Genomic DNA, 16,774 nt, shown 5'->3' on the forward strand with positions numbered 1-16,774 from the left:
GTCAGTCTCCAGTGATTCCGAGGCAGGGGAGGAGTAGGGAAACACGCAGAGCGTGTTTCCCTACTCCTCCCCCTGTGTCGGTCGCTGTTTGCTACTGGCTGGCTCATGGCTAATCATTCCAGCTGGGCGACAGGTTTCTGTTAGCGGCAGCTTTTTGTGGGCGGCGACATCCCTGATGGTGAGGGGCATGCTTTTGTTTTTCGGCTCCACCTAGTCCACGTGAATGAAACGCAAGTATTTCGCACATACCCACAGGTAGCGGTGGTCCTCTACTCTCTGTTCTGATCCGCTCTTCAATGCCCACAGTAGGAATATTGTGCTATCGTTCTAGCGTTGCTCCTCTTTTCTCTGTGCTGCACAATAATGTGGCGTTCTGCTGTTGAATGCTCCTCCCTTCTTGCCTTGTACTTTCCTGTGATTGGTCCAACTAACGTCGCATTGCGTTGCCTGGTAACGGTTCACATTGTGTGTGGTATTTTCTGATTGGTCCTTCATGCCTCCTACGTGATTACCGTTGCCTGGCAACGTGAATGTTTTCTTCCGTCGACATTTGACGCGAGGGCGGGGCATAGGCTGGCTGGCTTCACCACCATGAATCCATGAACCCTTCAGGGAGTGATTGAGTGACTTCAGAACGTTGTCTTCAGAACGTCGAGGGTGAGTTTTATTATAGTAGATCATTCTGTAATAACTATACACAACCTCTAAACGTAGCGCATCCTTATTTAAGGAATGAACCAAGACATATCTTTTCAAGTAACCCAATGACTATTCCATACGCACTAATAGTTATCTTGCCAAACACTGTAAAACATAGCATACCACCTTGTAATTGTAATTGAATCAATGCACTCTCTAACAACTGTTAAATGTTAAGCCATATTGAACAAAATCTCATTTTTGGATAACTGTGGGATAAAAGTATGAATAAATAAAAATAAATATTACTAACAACTTAGAGCGATCTTTAACTTGGGAGTCACCACTTGTGCGGATGAAATATACAGGCTACCCATGAACAAAATAGAGCTGCATACCTTTAACGGACACTCCATAGACAGCTGGATATTTCAGCCACACGATCCCTCCCTCCAAACCCTGAGTTCAGCCATGCTAAGGTATGAACTGAGGAATATGTAGTACAGTAGACGTTACAGTGTTGGTTACAGTGGGCAGGAATTCCCATGCATATGCTTAAGTCTTTTCTAGGGACTTCACCACTTGGAATCCTCTCCAGTTTCACACCATCACCAGTTACCTAACCACTTGTGTGGCTGAAATATCCAGAACACCCATTACAAGTATGCAACTATTTTCCCTAGTTCTAAGCCTGCTGCTCTAAACATTACCCTACCACGTAATTCCAAGATCAAAGCTTGAAATGACCAACTTTGTGTAATATTGCTGAATGGATGTCAAAATTAATTTTTAGACAGATAATCTTCCACAGAAAATAAAGCCCTGCATATCTGGCTCCTGAACCGACTCATCCCAACCAAACCCATAGAGAAATCAGATGAATTTGAGAGACTGAGATCATACTCCACATACCCTGGCTTAAGAGCAAAGTTCATTGTCATGGTACGCACAGAACTAACCCCTAAAGAAACCCGGTTCATCTTGATTCATGCGAGGCCATTCATAGAAACATAGAAAATGACAGCTGACAAAGACCATATAGCCTATCCAATCCACTCATCCATAATGGCTACTAATTAATTGCTACTATCCCTTTCCCTCCCTTAAGAGGTCTTGACATTTAATTTTGTCAGCCTTAACACACCAGAGAGAACTAAGATTGTACTTACCAACTGCCGTCTATTTCTTTTCCAGGTCTCTGCTTTCCGCTTAGAATTCATGTTCTGGAAAGCTTTGAAGAGAGGACACAAGCATGGGTTTTAATTGGCCTCTATGCCATGGCTGAATATGGGTATGCACCACTGACCCTACCATACTTTAAACAAAGCTTTACTACTATCCCCAAAAGTTCACGTAAGAGCTTTTCTCCTCCAATTTTTTTAAACGTAGAACTGGTTATTTGTACTATTTATTTACACCAAAAAGCTCTTATCAAATATTTAGGGATAAACATACAACTATCTGACATCATTCAATCCCAAGTATGGTTTTCAACCCATATGTGCATAACTATGGGACTTACTGAAGTCACTAGGAAGGCTGTGGTTCAAATTCCTATAGAATTCCGTCCTGTGAGCCTTCTTTAGTCCAGTACAAAGGCCAAAATCGGACAGCTTGACATGACCCTAGCCAGGAGATACAAATTTAATGTTTGAGTTAAAACACAGGGAAACTAGTTTTTCAGCACGAAAACCAAGCTCCTGTGTACTTACAAATGATCTATTGATCTCCAAAACTCAAGTACAGTTAAAGGGTACCAAAACTTGCAAAAATCCCCATTACAAAGAGTCACACTAACAATGTTGACATTTCTGCTTTTTATTTTCAGATATTACAACATCGGAAGCAGGAGACAGCATGGTCTCTTTCTGGGAGAAATGGGTTCCAATTTTGTTAATGCTTTTTAGAAATTAAAGAGTATGGGTTTTAAGTACCCAGTAAAATGCACTTGAATTTTCTATTAAGTATAGCACATGTTAACCCTCAGTTTCTTCTAGAAATAAGGGGTTGCAATAGATATCAGTATTATAATCTCCAAATCAGATTCTCCTCTTGGCACCCACTGCATTCAAGGACTACAACTCTTGTATGAGAGAGGAACACTTTACTGAAGTCCCTGCTTTACCCAGCTGACCTTAGTAAAGTCCGGGGTTCATTTTTAACTTGTTAGTCTTCAAATGGACTTCATTACAGATGCAATATCCCATTATCATCCCCCCTTTTCTTGTGTCTCTTTTCAAAGGCAAAGTGGTTTAGAATTGGAGTCCAAGCAGAATTACCTTACTATCCAGCAGAAGATTATCTGGTTTGATATCACGGTGGATAAATCCAAGCTGATGTATGGAATCAATAGCTAACACCGTCTCCGCAATATAAAACTGAGTCTCCTCTTCCGTGAGGGTGTCTTTCTTCATCAACAAGGTCATCATATCACCTGGAACACCACAGCAAATGTATGCCAAAAGTTTGAAGCTGAAGTGTTATGTCCTTAATTAGTTTCCTCCCTCCATCCCTTTGTTTTTGAATACACTATCAGTGAAGTTGCTTGGTGGATGCCATCTCTTTCCTTGCAGCTGTATGTGCATATGACAAGAGGCTATTCTTAAATATGATTGGAGCCTAAAGTAATGATGTAACCCCCATCTCCTCCCCACCAAAGTATAGTCTACATAAATAACTTTATTCTGTGCATGTGGAGAACCAAAAGCTCTCCAGCTCATAGACTACTGGAAGCAGTTCAACATAGCCCATTTTTGCTTTGACTGAACACAGACAGACTAAGATTAACCTGGTTTATCAAATATTTGTTCAATCAAAAAGACTAATAGGGAAAAATACATAAAACCATCTCTCCTAATTGAAATTACTGAACTATATAGAGACTTCAATTTTGTTATCAATCACAGCGATAATAAAAATATTATTTCTAAATTGTGTGTAAAGTGCTCAGAACCAAAGAACGTAGTCCATGATCTTGAGAGCCTTTCCTTTATATGAATTATATTTCTTTTATGTCTTGTCTCATGAGGACGCAGCAAGCGAAAGGTAGTACTATGTCGGGTAAGACTTAGGAATAGTTATGCATAATTAATCTGTGCAAGATGTAATCATCAACTGAATGGACTGATATACAAAGTTAAGTTTGTGGTTTTATTTGGACAGGCACTATTTTCTAGCACCAAGATGTATGGATTGAAGCGGGCATTGAAATTTGCAGCTGAATTTGGCACAACTGTATTATATCAAGCATCGCTAAAAAGACACCAACAAAATAAGTATTAAAAAAATGTAATAGCATTTAGTAGTGTGATCATGGAATTTTAAGTGCCAACCCACTGCTGGAACGGCACAATGGTTCTGAGCACGTTATACATAATTGAAGTCTCCATTCAGTTCAGCATTATCAAACATTTGTGCCAGCCATCACATCCTCAGGCTTACAAACTTCAAACCAATGAATACCTCACTACATTTTACCATTTCTACACCACACTATACTGGTTTTAAAAGGAGGATACGAATGAATTTTAAATATCCGTATCTTTGGCTCCAGATGCTCTTATAAATCTCTTCTGCTTATCAAAACTCTACCTTTGCTCTCCTGAAAAAAAAAAAACAGTTTCTACACAAATGAGGGCAGAAATGCTACTGGAATTCAGTTACCAATACAGATGCAGAAAATAAAGAAGCAGACTGCACTTTACAGTGCTCAGCAGAACAGTGAGGAAGGAAAGGTTGCCTCATGGCACAGACTCCATGGGGGTAAACTGCTTAGATTTCAGCACCATGTTTTATTTATAAGAACTTAGCTGACAGTAAAAATCCCTAAAGAACCTCCTTTTATTCCAGCATTGCTCTTAGGTGCAGATCAAAACTCCGATCACTGCATCTGAGCAGCTGCCTCATGCTCAACGCCAATGACATGCAAATTCAGCCGCGCTAATAGCGCAGAGCATGAGGAGAGTTAAGGGGAAGGATGGTACCTGGCGCATGAGCTCTAGAGTTGTGCATCAAGCACAGCTCTTAAGCACAAGCCCATCGGAACAGGGAAGGAAGGAAGAGGAAGAGCTGCCCTATCGACGCCTTCACAGACCAGCCAAAGCCCTGCAGCTGCTCTACATGGCAGCGCAGTGCTTAACCTACATCAACTACTTGTCCTCTCTCTTACATCCAGCAGTGCTGGTGCTATCATGAAATCTCTTCTCACATTAAAGTAAAGGATCCTGGCAATGTGCAGATGGAGTGCAAGGGGCCCCCTTGATGGCAGGCTTGAAAGGACCTTCCCATGTGTGTGTAGATGCCTGGTTTCTTCTTCCTGAGACACCCTAGCGCCAGCTCCGAGCTAGCGTAGGGTTTTCAGTGGCAAGAGCACCCTTGTTTGGCACACTTGCTGCTGAGCATTGCAGAGAAATAGGGAATTAGCTCATCAGCATACATTTGCATGCTTGTTGAGCTATCCCTCGGCACGTTCGATACTCCCTGCAGTGGGGGCCTTTAAGCATGGTGTGTCAGCAAACGCGGGCGCTAGTCTGGCGCTAATGGCCTCTAGCACCCAAGTTTGCTTCTGAGCATTGGGTCCTTAATGCCTGAAGACGGTACAGTGTTTGAAAGCTTATTCTACTTGCATTCTAAAAGATGGCAGTGACTAAGCAAACTAGTGATCTATCAGATCAGAGATCTTCCCCCTCACCCCACCAAATGCAAATATTGCACTGATGCAGGCAAAACACAAATACTGAACAAACCACTGAAAGGCAGACTCAGGACAGGTGACTTTCATGGTGGTGTTATAAAAAAAGGTAGGCAGGCCACTATGAGACAACCCGTAATTCTGCACTCTTTTTCTAGACCCTTCTCTCTGGAATGGCTTGCCAGCTGACTTGAGAACTGAACTTACTTTACCTAAATTTAAGGCAAAACTAAAGGCTTATTTTGTCTCAATTACTTTTGGACTAAGTGCCAGCTAGGTTTAGACTTGTAAGTTTTAGACCTGGTTCTCCCTTTTGCTCCCTCCTTTTGTTTTCTAGGTTGCTTAAGTGTTTCTGTTAATAGTATGACTGATTCTTTCCTATCTTAAATGGAATTTTCTTAATTTTAAGTTGATTTAATATTACATTTTTATTGTAAACCGCTTTGGCCTTCTTTTAGCCAAGTGGTGTGTGTCAAGTCATAAAATAAACAAACCATTTATTTAAAAGTTTAAGGGCCCTGTTTACTAAGGTACGCTAGTGTTTTTAGTGTGCGCTAATGCTAGACACACCCATAGGAATATACAGGTGTCTCTAGCATTAGCACGGTCTAAAAATGCTAGTGTGCCTACAGCACGATTTAGTAAACAGGACCCTAAGAGTCTATTTGTTCTTGGATTGGGGGGGGGGGGGGGGTAAGATGCAGGGAAGGATGTAGATTACTGTATATGTATTTGTCTTTTTCCTAATAAAAAGAACTTTATAATAATAAAGGGTTTATGTAATAAAAGATTGAGAGAAAACAAAAGAATACCATAAGAGCAGAGAAAGAAGAAATAGAGCAAAGAAAAAGACAAATTGATGCCCTTCTCTAATGTGGAAAGTGCAGCGTTTCTTATGATTTACATTTTAAAATGAAAAAAAAAATTTGTACATGTTCAGAAATATTAGTTCTGTTTGATTTCACAGACCAGAGATGCTGCTCCGATTTTCTCCGCTCGACTTTGTTTCGAGTACGACTTAGCGCTATAGTATTCAAAAATAGACACAAACATTGCTTCCACAATTGGACAGAATTATTAATCAGCGTATGGTGAGAAGACTCCTGACGCAGGCCTGTACGGCCGAAACACAGCTGTGTTGAGTCCCTTTCTCCCTGCTATTGTTTGGCTAATAAAGTTCACTTCTCAATTTTTATAACCCAATTGTCTTTTTTGTGTGATTTTTAATTAAAATTTTTTTTTTTTTTTTTATTTGGATGTTTTTTATACAATTTTGTTTTTTATTTTGTTAGTCATCTTCGCTGTTTTGTTTCTTGTACATGTTCAGAAAACACAGGATTAGCACGCGCTGATGGGTACACTATCAGTTCTTGGGCCAGCCCAGTGACTCAGTGGCTGTGTTGCACACTACCCTGCAGAGGAGGCTACGTTTGTTATCTGAGCAAAGATTCTGCATCCCAGGCTGCCTAGCAATGCTGGGGAAGCAGCACTCACAGCTCCTCAGGGGAGGGAGCCTCAGTCATTAAGTGCAATTGCTCATTTTTGCCAAGTTTTGGAAGAAGCCACCATGGTTTATGGCCGCTGGCTATGATGGCCAAGTTAAAGGTTGAAGAAAGGATATAAAAAAGGGCAAATACACCCCCAAGGTAGTTGTTAAAGGTTCATGGCACCACAGCCCAACAGAGGCTGGATCCAGCTGAGCTGGAAAACAGGGGGATGTGGAGGAGGCAAGAAATGCCCAGGATTTTAAAAAGTGTTTTTGATTCCTATGCATGTAAACAGGAAAATATTTTATGCCTGTTAAACCCACATTCTTTAAAAGGCCCAGAGCTAAGAGAAACAGTGAACAGACATTCCTCAGAACTTAAACCAAGCTTTGTAGTACATCAAGAGAAGTAAAGGTGTTGAAATCTTGCAAAAGACACTGCTACTTTAAAAGGAAAGTGTGTTAAGTGTTTTGTAAGGTAAAGAAAAAGCCGAGGTCCCCCCCCCCCCCCACACACACACACTTTAAACTCAGTGATAGCCTCCACGCAATCTGAAATTTATATGTATATATATATATATATATATATATATATATATATATATAGTACAAACTGGTCTGTTACACACACTATATATACATATACACACCTTTGCTGTAATGCTAAGACGTTAAACATAGTAATAATACTTTTAAAAAAATGTAAAACAGTTAAATAAATGGAAATCATTTTGTATTTACATGCATAGTGCTGGCCATTAATAAGTGCTGTGATAGTAGATACAGTGAACTGATGGTTATAGGAAAAATTTCCAGCTTATTATCTGCATGAAAATACAGGAAGTGAGGTGGAGAAAGGGATCATTTATCAGCAGTCGACATTGCAAGATGACCTGGACGAGGAGGGCTGTGCGAATCATTTGAATGAAAAAAATAAAATAATTTAAAAGCCTGGAGAATACTGCCAGGTTCACATCTGAGAAACAAATCAATACTGTACAAATTCTGGGCTGCAGCTTCCATGAAAATCTCATTTGCTTATTTTATTGTTTTGAAGGAACTGAAAATAGTTTCAAGAACGATTTTGCAATCCCAGATAACAAAGAGGGTGAGAGGGCATGGCCAGAACACTGTTCTCATACCAACTGTGTGAAGAACTGTCAGGTCAACAGTCAACTGACAAGATTCCCGCCTTTCGCACAGCCCTGCCTGTCACTAGTGCAAGCAAAGCAGGAAAAAGACCTACAAGAAGTTTTTATTATTGAGAAACAAAGGAAAGTAACTTGCTAGAGAGTAAAATGAAAATAACCATTAGGTCATAAGTAATTACCTCCTGGCAGGAACTCCATGATAAGGTAGAGGTTTAGTTTATCCTGAAAACTATAGAACATTTTCACAACCCACAAACTGTCTGCCTCCACTAGTATGTCCCGTTCTGCACGAATATGTCCAACCTGGAGGTATACGCAGCAGGATTAATTACAACGCGATCTTTGGCTTTAAAGAGACGCATCAGTTTTGTGAATAAACATTCAAAGCGCTTCCCTGGAAAAGCAAAATGTCAAAGACTGAAAGCACATATGGAGTCTTCTGGGTGATCTGCTACCAGCGGACTGTAGGAAAATACACAATTGTCCAGAAACAACATTTTGCAATGTTTTTACTATGAGACACAGGACAGTTATAGCACTTAATATTTAAAGGCAAGTGTACCAGTCAATGCAAAACTAAATATGCTAACATTAAAGTGACTCAAAATGCCCAGTGACAGTTCAGGGTCTCGCTTTTAAATATTTTGTCTCATATTTTCAATAGGCAGTCATTTCATATGAAAATGCACTGATATCGGACATATTTCACTACATAGTTGTAACTTGTCACTGAATTTTAACGCTGTAAATGTTTAATGTAACTTGCCTTGAACTGTGGTGACTGAATGAATTATAAATCAAAGAAAGAAAGACACACACGTACACCTTCTGGTATTTTACTGGTCGCATGTACAGATTTTTGACACTATTCACAGGAATATATGCAGCAAGCAAGATGCACATTACAAACCGTTCCTCAAGCTATATCCGAAACACTCTGTGTGTTTCCATTATCTTTGATGAGATGAATTATTTCTCATGAACAAATTACATGAAGAACCAAGGCTAAATTGTTTCTTTACACTTTTAATAGGAAATAAAAGAAAATGCTGAATATATTCACCACATGCTGTCATCAGTGCTCCCAACCCAATCCTATGGCACAACCAATCAGACTGGAGACCCCATATATACAACACACATGTATATTCATCACAGATATCCTAGAAGCACTAGTAAAGTGCACCTCAAGGACATGGTTAAAAAACATTTTACTATACAACAAAGATACAAAATGTTTGCAGAATTTTCCACTGTGAAAAGAAATACAAAAGGCTACTTTTGTATTTCTTCTTTAACAGCAAAAAACCTTAATTTACAATCTAGCTCAGCCTGAAAAAAAAGCACTTTCTGCTTCTGCACTACCGATGTTCGGTTTCTCTGGAAGCTAAATAAAATCAGTCTCAATCGAGTACATTTAACTGATGAAAGTAAACTGAACTAGCTTATGTGATACATACCTGCTCCTTCTCCAACATATCGGCTTTTCTTAATATTTTCATTGCGTACACATGTCCTGTATCTTTCTTTTGAACCAGTCGTACCTACAAACAGCACAAACATTGTGAATGTCACACACATACACACACTGTCATGAAAAGGGGTAAAGTTTACTTGCAATGGCCAGAGTACTGTACAGAAAGGGATAGAGCTGAACCGGTAGTAACACAAGCTAATCTGAATATTTTCATACTTGGTTGGTTTTGTTTTCCTGTGTTGTTTCTGAAACTAGTAGAGTGTGTAAAGCTGGTTGATCCACAGAAAATATTTTTATTGCTCAGTCCTTTGGTTCTGGCATTTGTCATATTGTTGCCTCACCAACAGGGTCCAGTAGCCAATGTAAAATCGGTTTTCAATCTCAGCCAAATAGCTATGAAGGGACCAAACTTAGCCAAGAGGATTTGGAACCCTGCACAGCCAGGAGGCCCTGAATCATTCATCTCTACTTCCTCCTGCCACACAAACCACACACCATTCTTTATCACTGAGAGAAAACCCAGCAAACTGGAACCAAATCTTAACCCAGTTAAGAGTATTTTCAAATGACTGTGCTATTACAAATTAAAATGCTCATTAGAAAATTCTTGTTTTGTCCAAAAACTTAAGATTTTAAAAGCAAAATATTAAACAAAAATAAAAGTATAAAAGCAGAATTTGATGTGAGGTACACAAGACAAATAGTAACAATATACAATGTCCCAAATGTTACCCTGGGGTGTACTTCCTATACTTCCTCACCCAAACACTTTGAAAAACTACACCTTCTTGACAACACTGGCCAGAAAAGTGACTTTGGTGCAGAGGTCTCTTTAGTAGTCACATCACCTTCCGAGATAATCTTACCTCTCCAAAAGCTCCTCTTCCTATTACTTTTAAAGACTCAAAATCTTCCAACCCCAGTCTGGTCCTCTTTAGGCGAAGAAATTCCGTCTCCTTTCGGGCATGTGCCGACCTCCTCATTCGCTTCTATATATTTCAACAGAAAGACAAGGGTACAGCAATTGCTGGCCAGCTCTACAAGGGTTTCTCAGAGAAGACATGATCTGGCATATCGGGCACTGAAGTACAATCCAGAGACCAGGGATTGAAGAATGAGTTTTGAATTTCCTTTCTGCATCTGTGCAAATTAGGGTCCAAGAAAGCACAAAGGCAGACGGTCTGCAAACTCCAAGGTGGAAGATAAAAAAGAGCAGATCGTATAAAAAGATAAATATAGTTTATTTCAAATATATATATATATATATATATATATATATAGACAGCCCGACACAGGCCATGTTTCGCCCAACTGGGCTGCTTCAGGGGCTATATAAGTAATCTTTACTACCAAATATAAGGTGCGCTTTGCTACCAGATATAAGGTACATGTAAAATGTCCTATTGCTCAGTGTATGAAGAATGGAACTGGTTTGAAAAAAACAGCTGAACCAGAGATGCCAAAAGCATAACTCGTTAATATCGAGTGGGTATTACAGTCACATATCTCTGAGGTCATACACTGAGCAATAGGACATTTTACATGTACCTTATATCTGGTAGCAAAGCGCACCTTATATTTGGTAGTAAAGATTACTTATATAGCCCCTGAAGCAGCCCAGTTGAGCGAAACACGGCCTGTGTCGGGCTGTCTATATATATATATTGTTTGAAATAAACTATATTTATCTTTTTATACGATCTGCTCTTTTTTATCTTCCACCTCTGTGCAAATTAGGGCAAGTCATCTTAGCTCACTGGCTTTTATCCAACATTATTTGGGTTTTATGAGACGCTCAATATTCCGCTGCAATAGCAAGCATATTTTTTTAAACGCCGGCCATGCATTAAAAATATATATACTCAGACCCACTATGCAAATAGGCAGCAGCACACGTATATAATGAGCACTCACCATCAGCTGTTTAACTTGAGGCAACTTTCAATCTGTCCCACATTAAACCACTTACCTATTCAGATAGCAACTGAATATTGCTATCCGTATAGCTTTGTAAAATGCCTTCACCCCACCCTGGCACTACACAGATAGTGCTGGCCCTTAGAATTTTCAGCAATACTATCTGCATAGTGCCACTGAAAATACACAGAGAGGGGTCTTATATGCATAATAGATGCTGCTAAACATATGTCCCTTTAAATAGGGACCATTATGGGTTTTTTCCCCCCACCTCCAACCAGCAGCACACATGCAAGCAAAACTTGGGTCTCACAGAACCCACCTATGAAATAACTGACACGTTTCTTCAATTGTAAAACACGATGTAGATTAAACGACTACAGAATCCTAAATGACTTGCAAATCACTAGAAATAACACAAGCAGAACATGTAAAGGCCCTAATACGCTGATAACTACACTACATGACAGGCATAACGCCTTTGTGACACTGTACATATATATAATCAGTTCAAATTGAATTACTTCTTCATCTTTTAAGCCTTCTTCTTCCATCACTTTCTCCAGCTTCTTTTGCCTACAAAAGATATAATTTTATAACTGTTCAGCAAAAAAAACCAAAATGCAATTCAAGTCACATAGGGGTCCCTTTACTAAATTGCATTAGGAACTAACGAATGCCTAAAGTAGCAAAATAAGCTTAACAGATGCGCTAAAGTGTTCTGCATTAGTTTAGACATAGCACATGCTAACCATGTGGTAATGTTTTTGGATTTTTTTTTTTTGAGGGAGCATGTCTGGGCAGCACATCTATATCACCGCATGTTAATTGGTTAGTGCACGGTTAACATGGGAGCCCTTAATAGGGGCGGTAAGCACTCACTTTTTTTTTTGTTTTGTTTTTTTAATGGCAGTGTGCTAATAGCAACATTAGCACACAGTTATTAATGAAAATAAAAGCTTTTTGTTACATCTGTTGTAAAAATGGCCTTAGCACACGGGAAAGACCTGTAAATACAGTCAATTCTTACTGCATCATAGTAAAAGGACCTCACAGTGAAGCATAAACTGATAATCTGTTGAAAATGACAGAGTAGATGCATCATGTATAACACACACTGCAATAAACATCAATCTGCTGAGAAGTTTAAAAAAAAAAAAAAAAAAAAAAAAATACTCCTTGGAGGTGGCAACATAGAATGCTTGATGTCATGTAGATTCTAGAATAGTTTATTTCAGGTTAGGGAGAACCAGACGATAGATAGTCATTAAGCAAACGAAGGGAGCAGGGACAGACAGTAGGGAATAGTGATGGGATGAGAGTTAGAGGAGGACACTGATACAAAGAGTTTGAAAGGTAAGCATAAGAATTTTGAAAGTGACCCATTGTTCTACTAGAAGCCAATGGTGTGATTTAAGAAAAGGAGAAATATGGTCAGACTGATGTGCGTTACAGAGAAGCCTCATTGCGGTGTTTTGTAAGTCTTGTAATTTCTTTAATAGTGAATGGTTACAGCCTAAGTAGATAATATTTGTGCGGCTTTGAATCTTCTTATAGCGATATTTATTGCCTACAACAGGCACTCCCATAAGTCCTGTTTCCTTTCACATCATTTCAAATTGAAAGAAGTCTGCTGTGCCATAATCGAAAGGGGCGCCCAAGAACATCCCGGCGAAAGGGTGGGGAAACCTTTATTATCGAAACAAGATGGGCGTCCAACTTTCATTTTGATAATATGGTCAGGGACGCCCAAATCGCAAAATTTAGTTCGACCTTAGAGATGGTCGTCACCGATTTTCGGCGATAATGGAAACTGAGGACGCCCATCTCAGAAACGACCAAATCCAAGCCCTTTGGTCATGGGAGGAGCCAGCATTCGTAGTGCACTGGTCCCCTCACATGCCAGGACACCAACCAAGCACCCTAGGGGGCACTGCAGTGGACTTCAGAAATTGCTCCCAAGTGCACAGCTTGTGCTAAGCCCCCCAAAACCCACTCCCCACAACTGTACACCAACTACTATAGCCCTTATGGGTGAAGAGGGGGGACCTACATGTGGGTATAGTGGGTTTCTGGTGGGTTTTGAGGGGCTCACATTTACCACCACAAGTGTAACAGGTAGGGGGGGATGGTCCTGGGTCCGCCTGCAGTACCCACTAAAACTGCTCCAGGGACCTGCCTACTGCTGTGATGGAGATGGGTATGATATTTGAAGCTGGCATAGAGGCTGGAAAAAATATTTTAAAATAATTTTTTTGCGGGTGGGAGGGGGTTAGTGACCACTGGGAGAGTAAGGGGAGGTCATCCCCGACTCCCTCCGGTGGTCATCTGGTCATTTAGGGCACATTTTTGAGGCTTGGTCATAAGAAAAAAAAAGGACCAGGTAAAGTCATCCAAGTGTTCGTCAGGGACGCCCTTTTTTCTATTATCGGTCGAGGACGCCCATGTGTTAGGCACGCCCCAGTCCCGACTTCGCTATGCTTCCGAAATGCCCCCGTGAACTTTGGTCGTCCCAGTGACGGAAAGCAGTTGAGGACGCCCAAAATCGGTTTTCGATTATGCTGATTTGGGCGACCCTGTGAGGATGCCCATCTTGCAATTCATGTAGAAAGATGGGCACCCTTCTCTTTCGAAAATAAGCCTGAAAGTCTTCTGGCATTGTGAACAGAAAGCAACACCTGAGCAGAGCTCTACTTAACAAGTTGTATGGTTTGATATTCATCAAGGATCATTCTGCCAGGCATGAGTAATACTTTTAAAACAAGTAGCAGAAAATATCTTTTTTACTCATTGCATAGCTAAGCTCTGAAACTCACTGAAGGAAGTATGTGGTAAACACAGTTAATGTACCAATTTAAAAAAGGGTTGGATAACTTCCTGAAGTCCATAAACTGTTATTAAGATAGCTCCTGTGAATCCCTAGGGTTGGGAACACGCAATCAAGATTCCTTGTGATTCCTGCAGGGTACTTGAGACCTGGCTTGGCCACTGTTAAAAGCAGGATACTGAGCTAGATGGCCCTCTGGCCTGACCAGTATGGTCGTTTTTATGTTAATAAGGGTGTACGGCAAAAGGAAATGTACACAAGGAAGAGCATGTCAGCCGTCTGTTACAAAACCACTGTGATGAAATGTTATTCTTCTCTAGAACTTCCGCCCCCTCCACCATCCTTTTACTTTACAGCTTTTTAGTTTTGAAAAGTAATATGGTGGTTACTTGTACTTTTGTTTGTTGACCTAAGATTTCATACAGATTAGTGAACTGAACTGCTCTTTTCTAATCTATGGGTAATGCAATTTCTTGCATATGAATATTAGTAGGTCACTCCACAAATACACGTCAATAACAAGATGCTTCTCTTTCAGATACAATCATATATTTTCTAGGCATGATTTTAGAGAAAATTATAACCGCTTTGATAGTTTTTTTTTTTCTAACCTGTAAGCGGTATATAAAAATTTATTTATTTATTGCATTTGTATCCCACATCTTCCCACCTCTTTGCAGGCTCAATGTGGCTTACAATACATCATGATAGGTGGAAATATAGTAGAAAGTAGACATTAGGTGTTACAGAAGAGTCTTGAGTAACATGATAATGAATAAAACATGATAGTAGCATAACAAGCAAATATTATAAGAGTTTAAAACAAACACACTAACTAAACTGAACTGCCTGCAATCTCTACACATACTCCCAACACCAGTGTTGCGCGCATTCGTCCCGTTTGGGTATTTTGTTAACTCGTCGTGCCCACTGCCTACACGTTTTCCCACATACAGACAAGTGGATCCAGACTCTTCGACCTCCGCACGGATTCGTAGCTCTCATTTCCCCCACCAATCTCCCCATGAAAGTGACACTCCATGCCTGCCCGGGACAGCCTCCTCGGTTGGAAGGTGGTGGTGAGGCCCTGCCCGGGCTCCCTCCTCACCTCAGCTCCCGCTCCTCGTGCTGGGCGATGAGGTTGCTGTAGAAATTCTCCAAAGTCACTTTGGCCACAGTGACTCGTTCCTTGGTGTGACAGCTCATGGAGGAGCAGGGGGCCTGGCCCGTCGTGGCCATGGCGAGGGGGGGGAGGGGGAGAAAGAGAAGTCCCGAAATGAAACGAAACAAACAAAAAAGCGCGTCAGGAAGGGCCGCTACACCGGCGCGAGCTCCACCACCACAGCCCTCCCTAGAACAAAGGCCACCGGCTGCTCAGCCATAGCAACCGCCGGGACCCAGGACGGGAACAGATGAGAACTAGCGACGGACTGGTGCGCTGCTGCTGCTGCGCGGAAACCAGAAAAAGAGAATGCGAATGTGCGTGCTCCAGGCGTGTGACGTAAGACGCACGCCCAGACCAGCGAGTCTTATGCGTGGCCGCGAAAGGCCTTGACTCGCGCAGCAGGTTAGGTGGTAAAAAGTTGCCTTGACTCGACTGGAGGTTGGTTGGTCGCCATCACGTTCACGTGCCCTGGAGTCAGAGCGTGGTGGGAAGGCTGCAGGTGCAGTCAGTGTTGCTAGGTGATGAATGAGAACGCTCTATCCTGATGGGAGGTCAAGGAGGGGTTGGCGATTACGTAACATCTAGCCCAGTATCCTGTTTCCAATAGTGGCCAATCCAAGTCGGAAACCCAAATTAATTAGCATGTGCGTGGAATAAATATATTTGTAGAGTCCGACATTGGGAGAATAATCCAAATCATAGTACCAGAACCCTTATCCACACTCTTATCATCTCTCCCTAGACTACTGCAACTTGCTTCTCGGAGATCTCCCAGTAACCCATCTCTTTCCCCTTCAATCTGTTCAAAATTCTGCTGCACCACTGCTAGTGTTGCTATGCTCCTATTAGCCCTCTTCTCAAGTCACTTCATTGGCTCCCTATCTGTTTCCGCATACAGTTCAAACTCCTGTTATTGACTTACAAGCAGGGTTGCCAGGTGGAAAATTTTTTTCCAGCCTAAAAGAGCCCAAAATCCAGCCCAAAACCCGCCCAAACTCAAACCCCGCCACTGACACCCCCGCCCCCGCGTCATCACCCCCGCCCCCGCCGTCATCAACCCCGCCCCCGCCGTCATCGGCCCCGCCTCCCCCGTCATCGGCCCCGCCTCCCCGTCACTAACCCCGCCTCCCCCGTCACTAACCCCGCCTCCCACATCACTAACCCCGCCCAGAAACGTCATTAACCCCGCCCACCGCGGCCGAAAAAAGCCGGCGAAAAAACCGCAAAAGCCGGCGAAAAAACCGCCCCGAAGCCAAAAAGGAGCCCAAAAAACCGCAACCCGCCGCGGGCAAAAATTTCCCGCGGCGGGTCACGGAAAACCGCCCAATTGGGCGGTAAAACCGCCCACCTGGCAACTGTTGGGTGGGCCTGTCCTAAGTGGGTGGGCCCTGGTCCACTCAGGCCCACCTGTGGCTACGCCAC

At 41.7% G+C, this 16,774-nt stretch overlaps 1 protein-coding gene across 1 annotated transcript in view; it reads right to left on the reverse strand.

Moving 5' to 3' along the window:
- Positions 1-15,653, reverse strand: part of STK38 (serine/threonine kinase 38) — a 33,123-nt gene extending 17,470 nt beyond the window's left edge. The window contains exons 1-8 of the mRNA XM_030221834.1: positions 15,296-15,653; positions 11,885-11,936; positions 10,310-10,432; positions 9,427-9,510; positions 8,146-8,269; positions 2,919-3,073; positions 2,162-2,264; positions 1,809-1,870 (exon numbers count right to left, since the gene is read on the reverse strand). Of these exons, the coding sequence (XP_030077694.1) occupies positions 1,809-1,870; positions 2,162-2,264; positions 2,919-3,073; positions 8,146-8,269; positions 9,427-9,510; positions 10,310-10,432; positions 11,885-11,936; positions 15,296-15,426 (834 nt within the window). The 5' untranslated portion in view covers positions 15,427-15,653. The remainder of the gene's footprint in view (positions 1-1,808; positions 1,871-2,161; positions 2,265-2,918; positions 3,074-8,145; positions 8,270-9,426; positions 9,511-10,309; positions 10,433-11,884; positions 11,937-15,295) is intronic.
- Between the last annotated feature and the right edge of the window lie 1,121 nt (positions 15,654-16,774).

The sequence above is a fragment of the Microcaecilia unicolor genome, chromosome 12, assembly GCF_901765095.1.
Source record: "Microcaecilia unicolor chromosome 12, aMicUni1.1, whole genome shotgun sequence".
In the NCBI taxonomy this organism is placed as follows: Eukaryota; Metazoa; Chordata; class Amphibia; order Gymnophiona; family Siphonopidae; genus Microcaecilia; species Microcaecilia unicolor.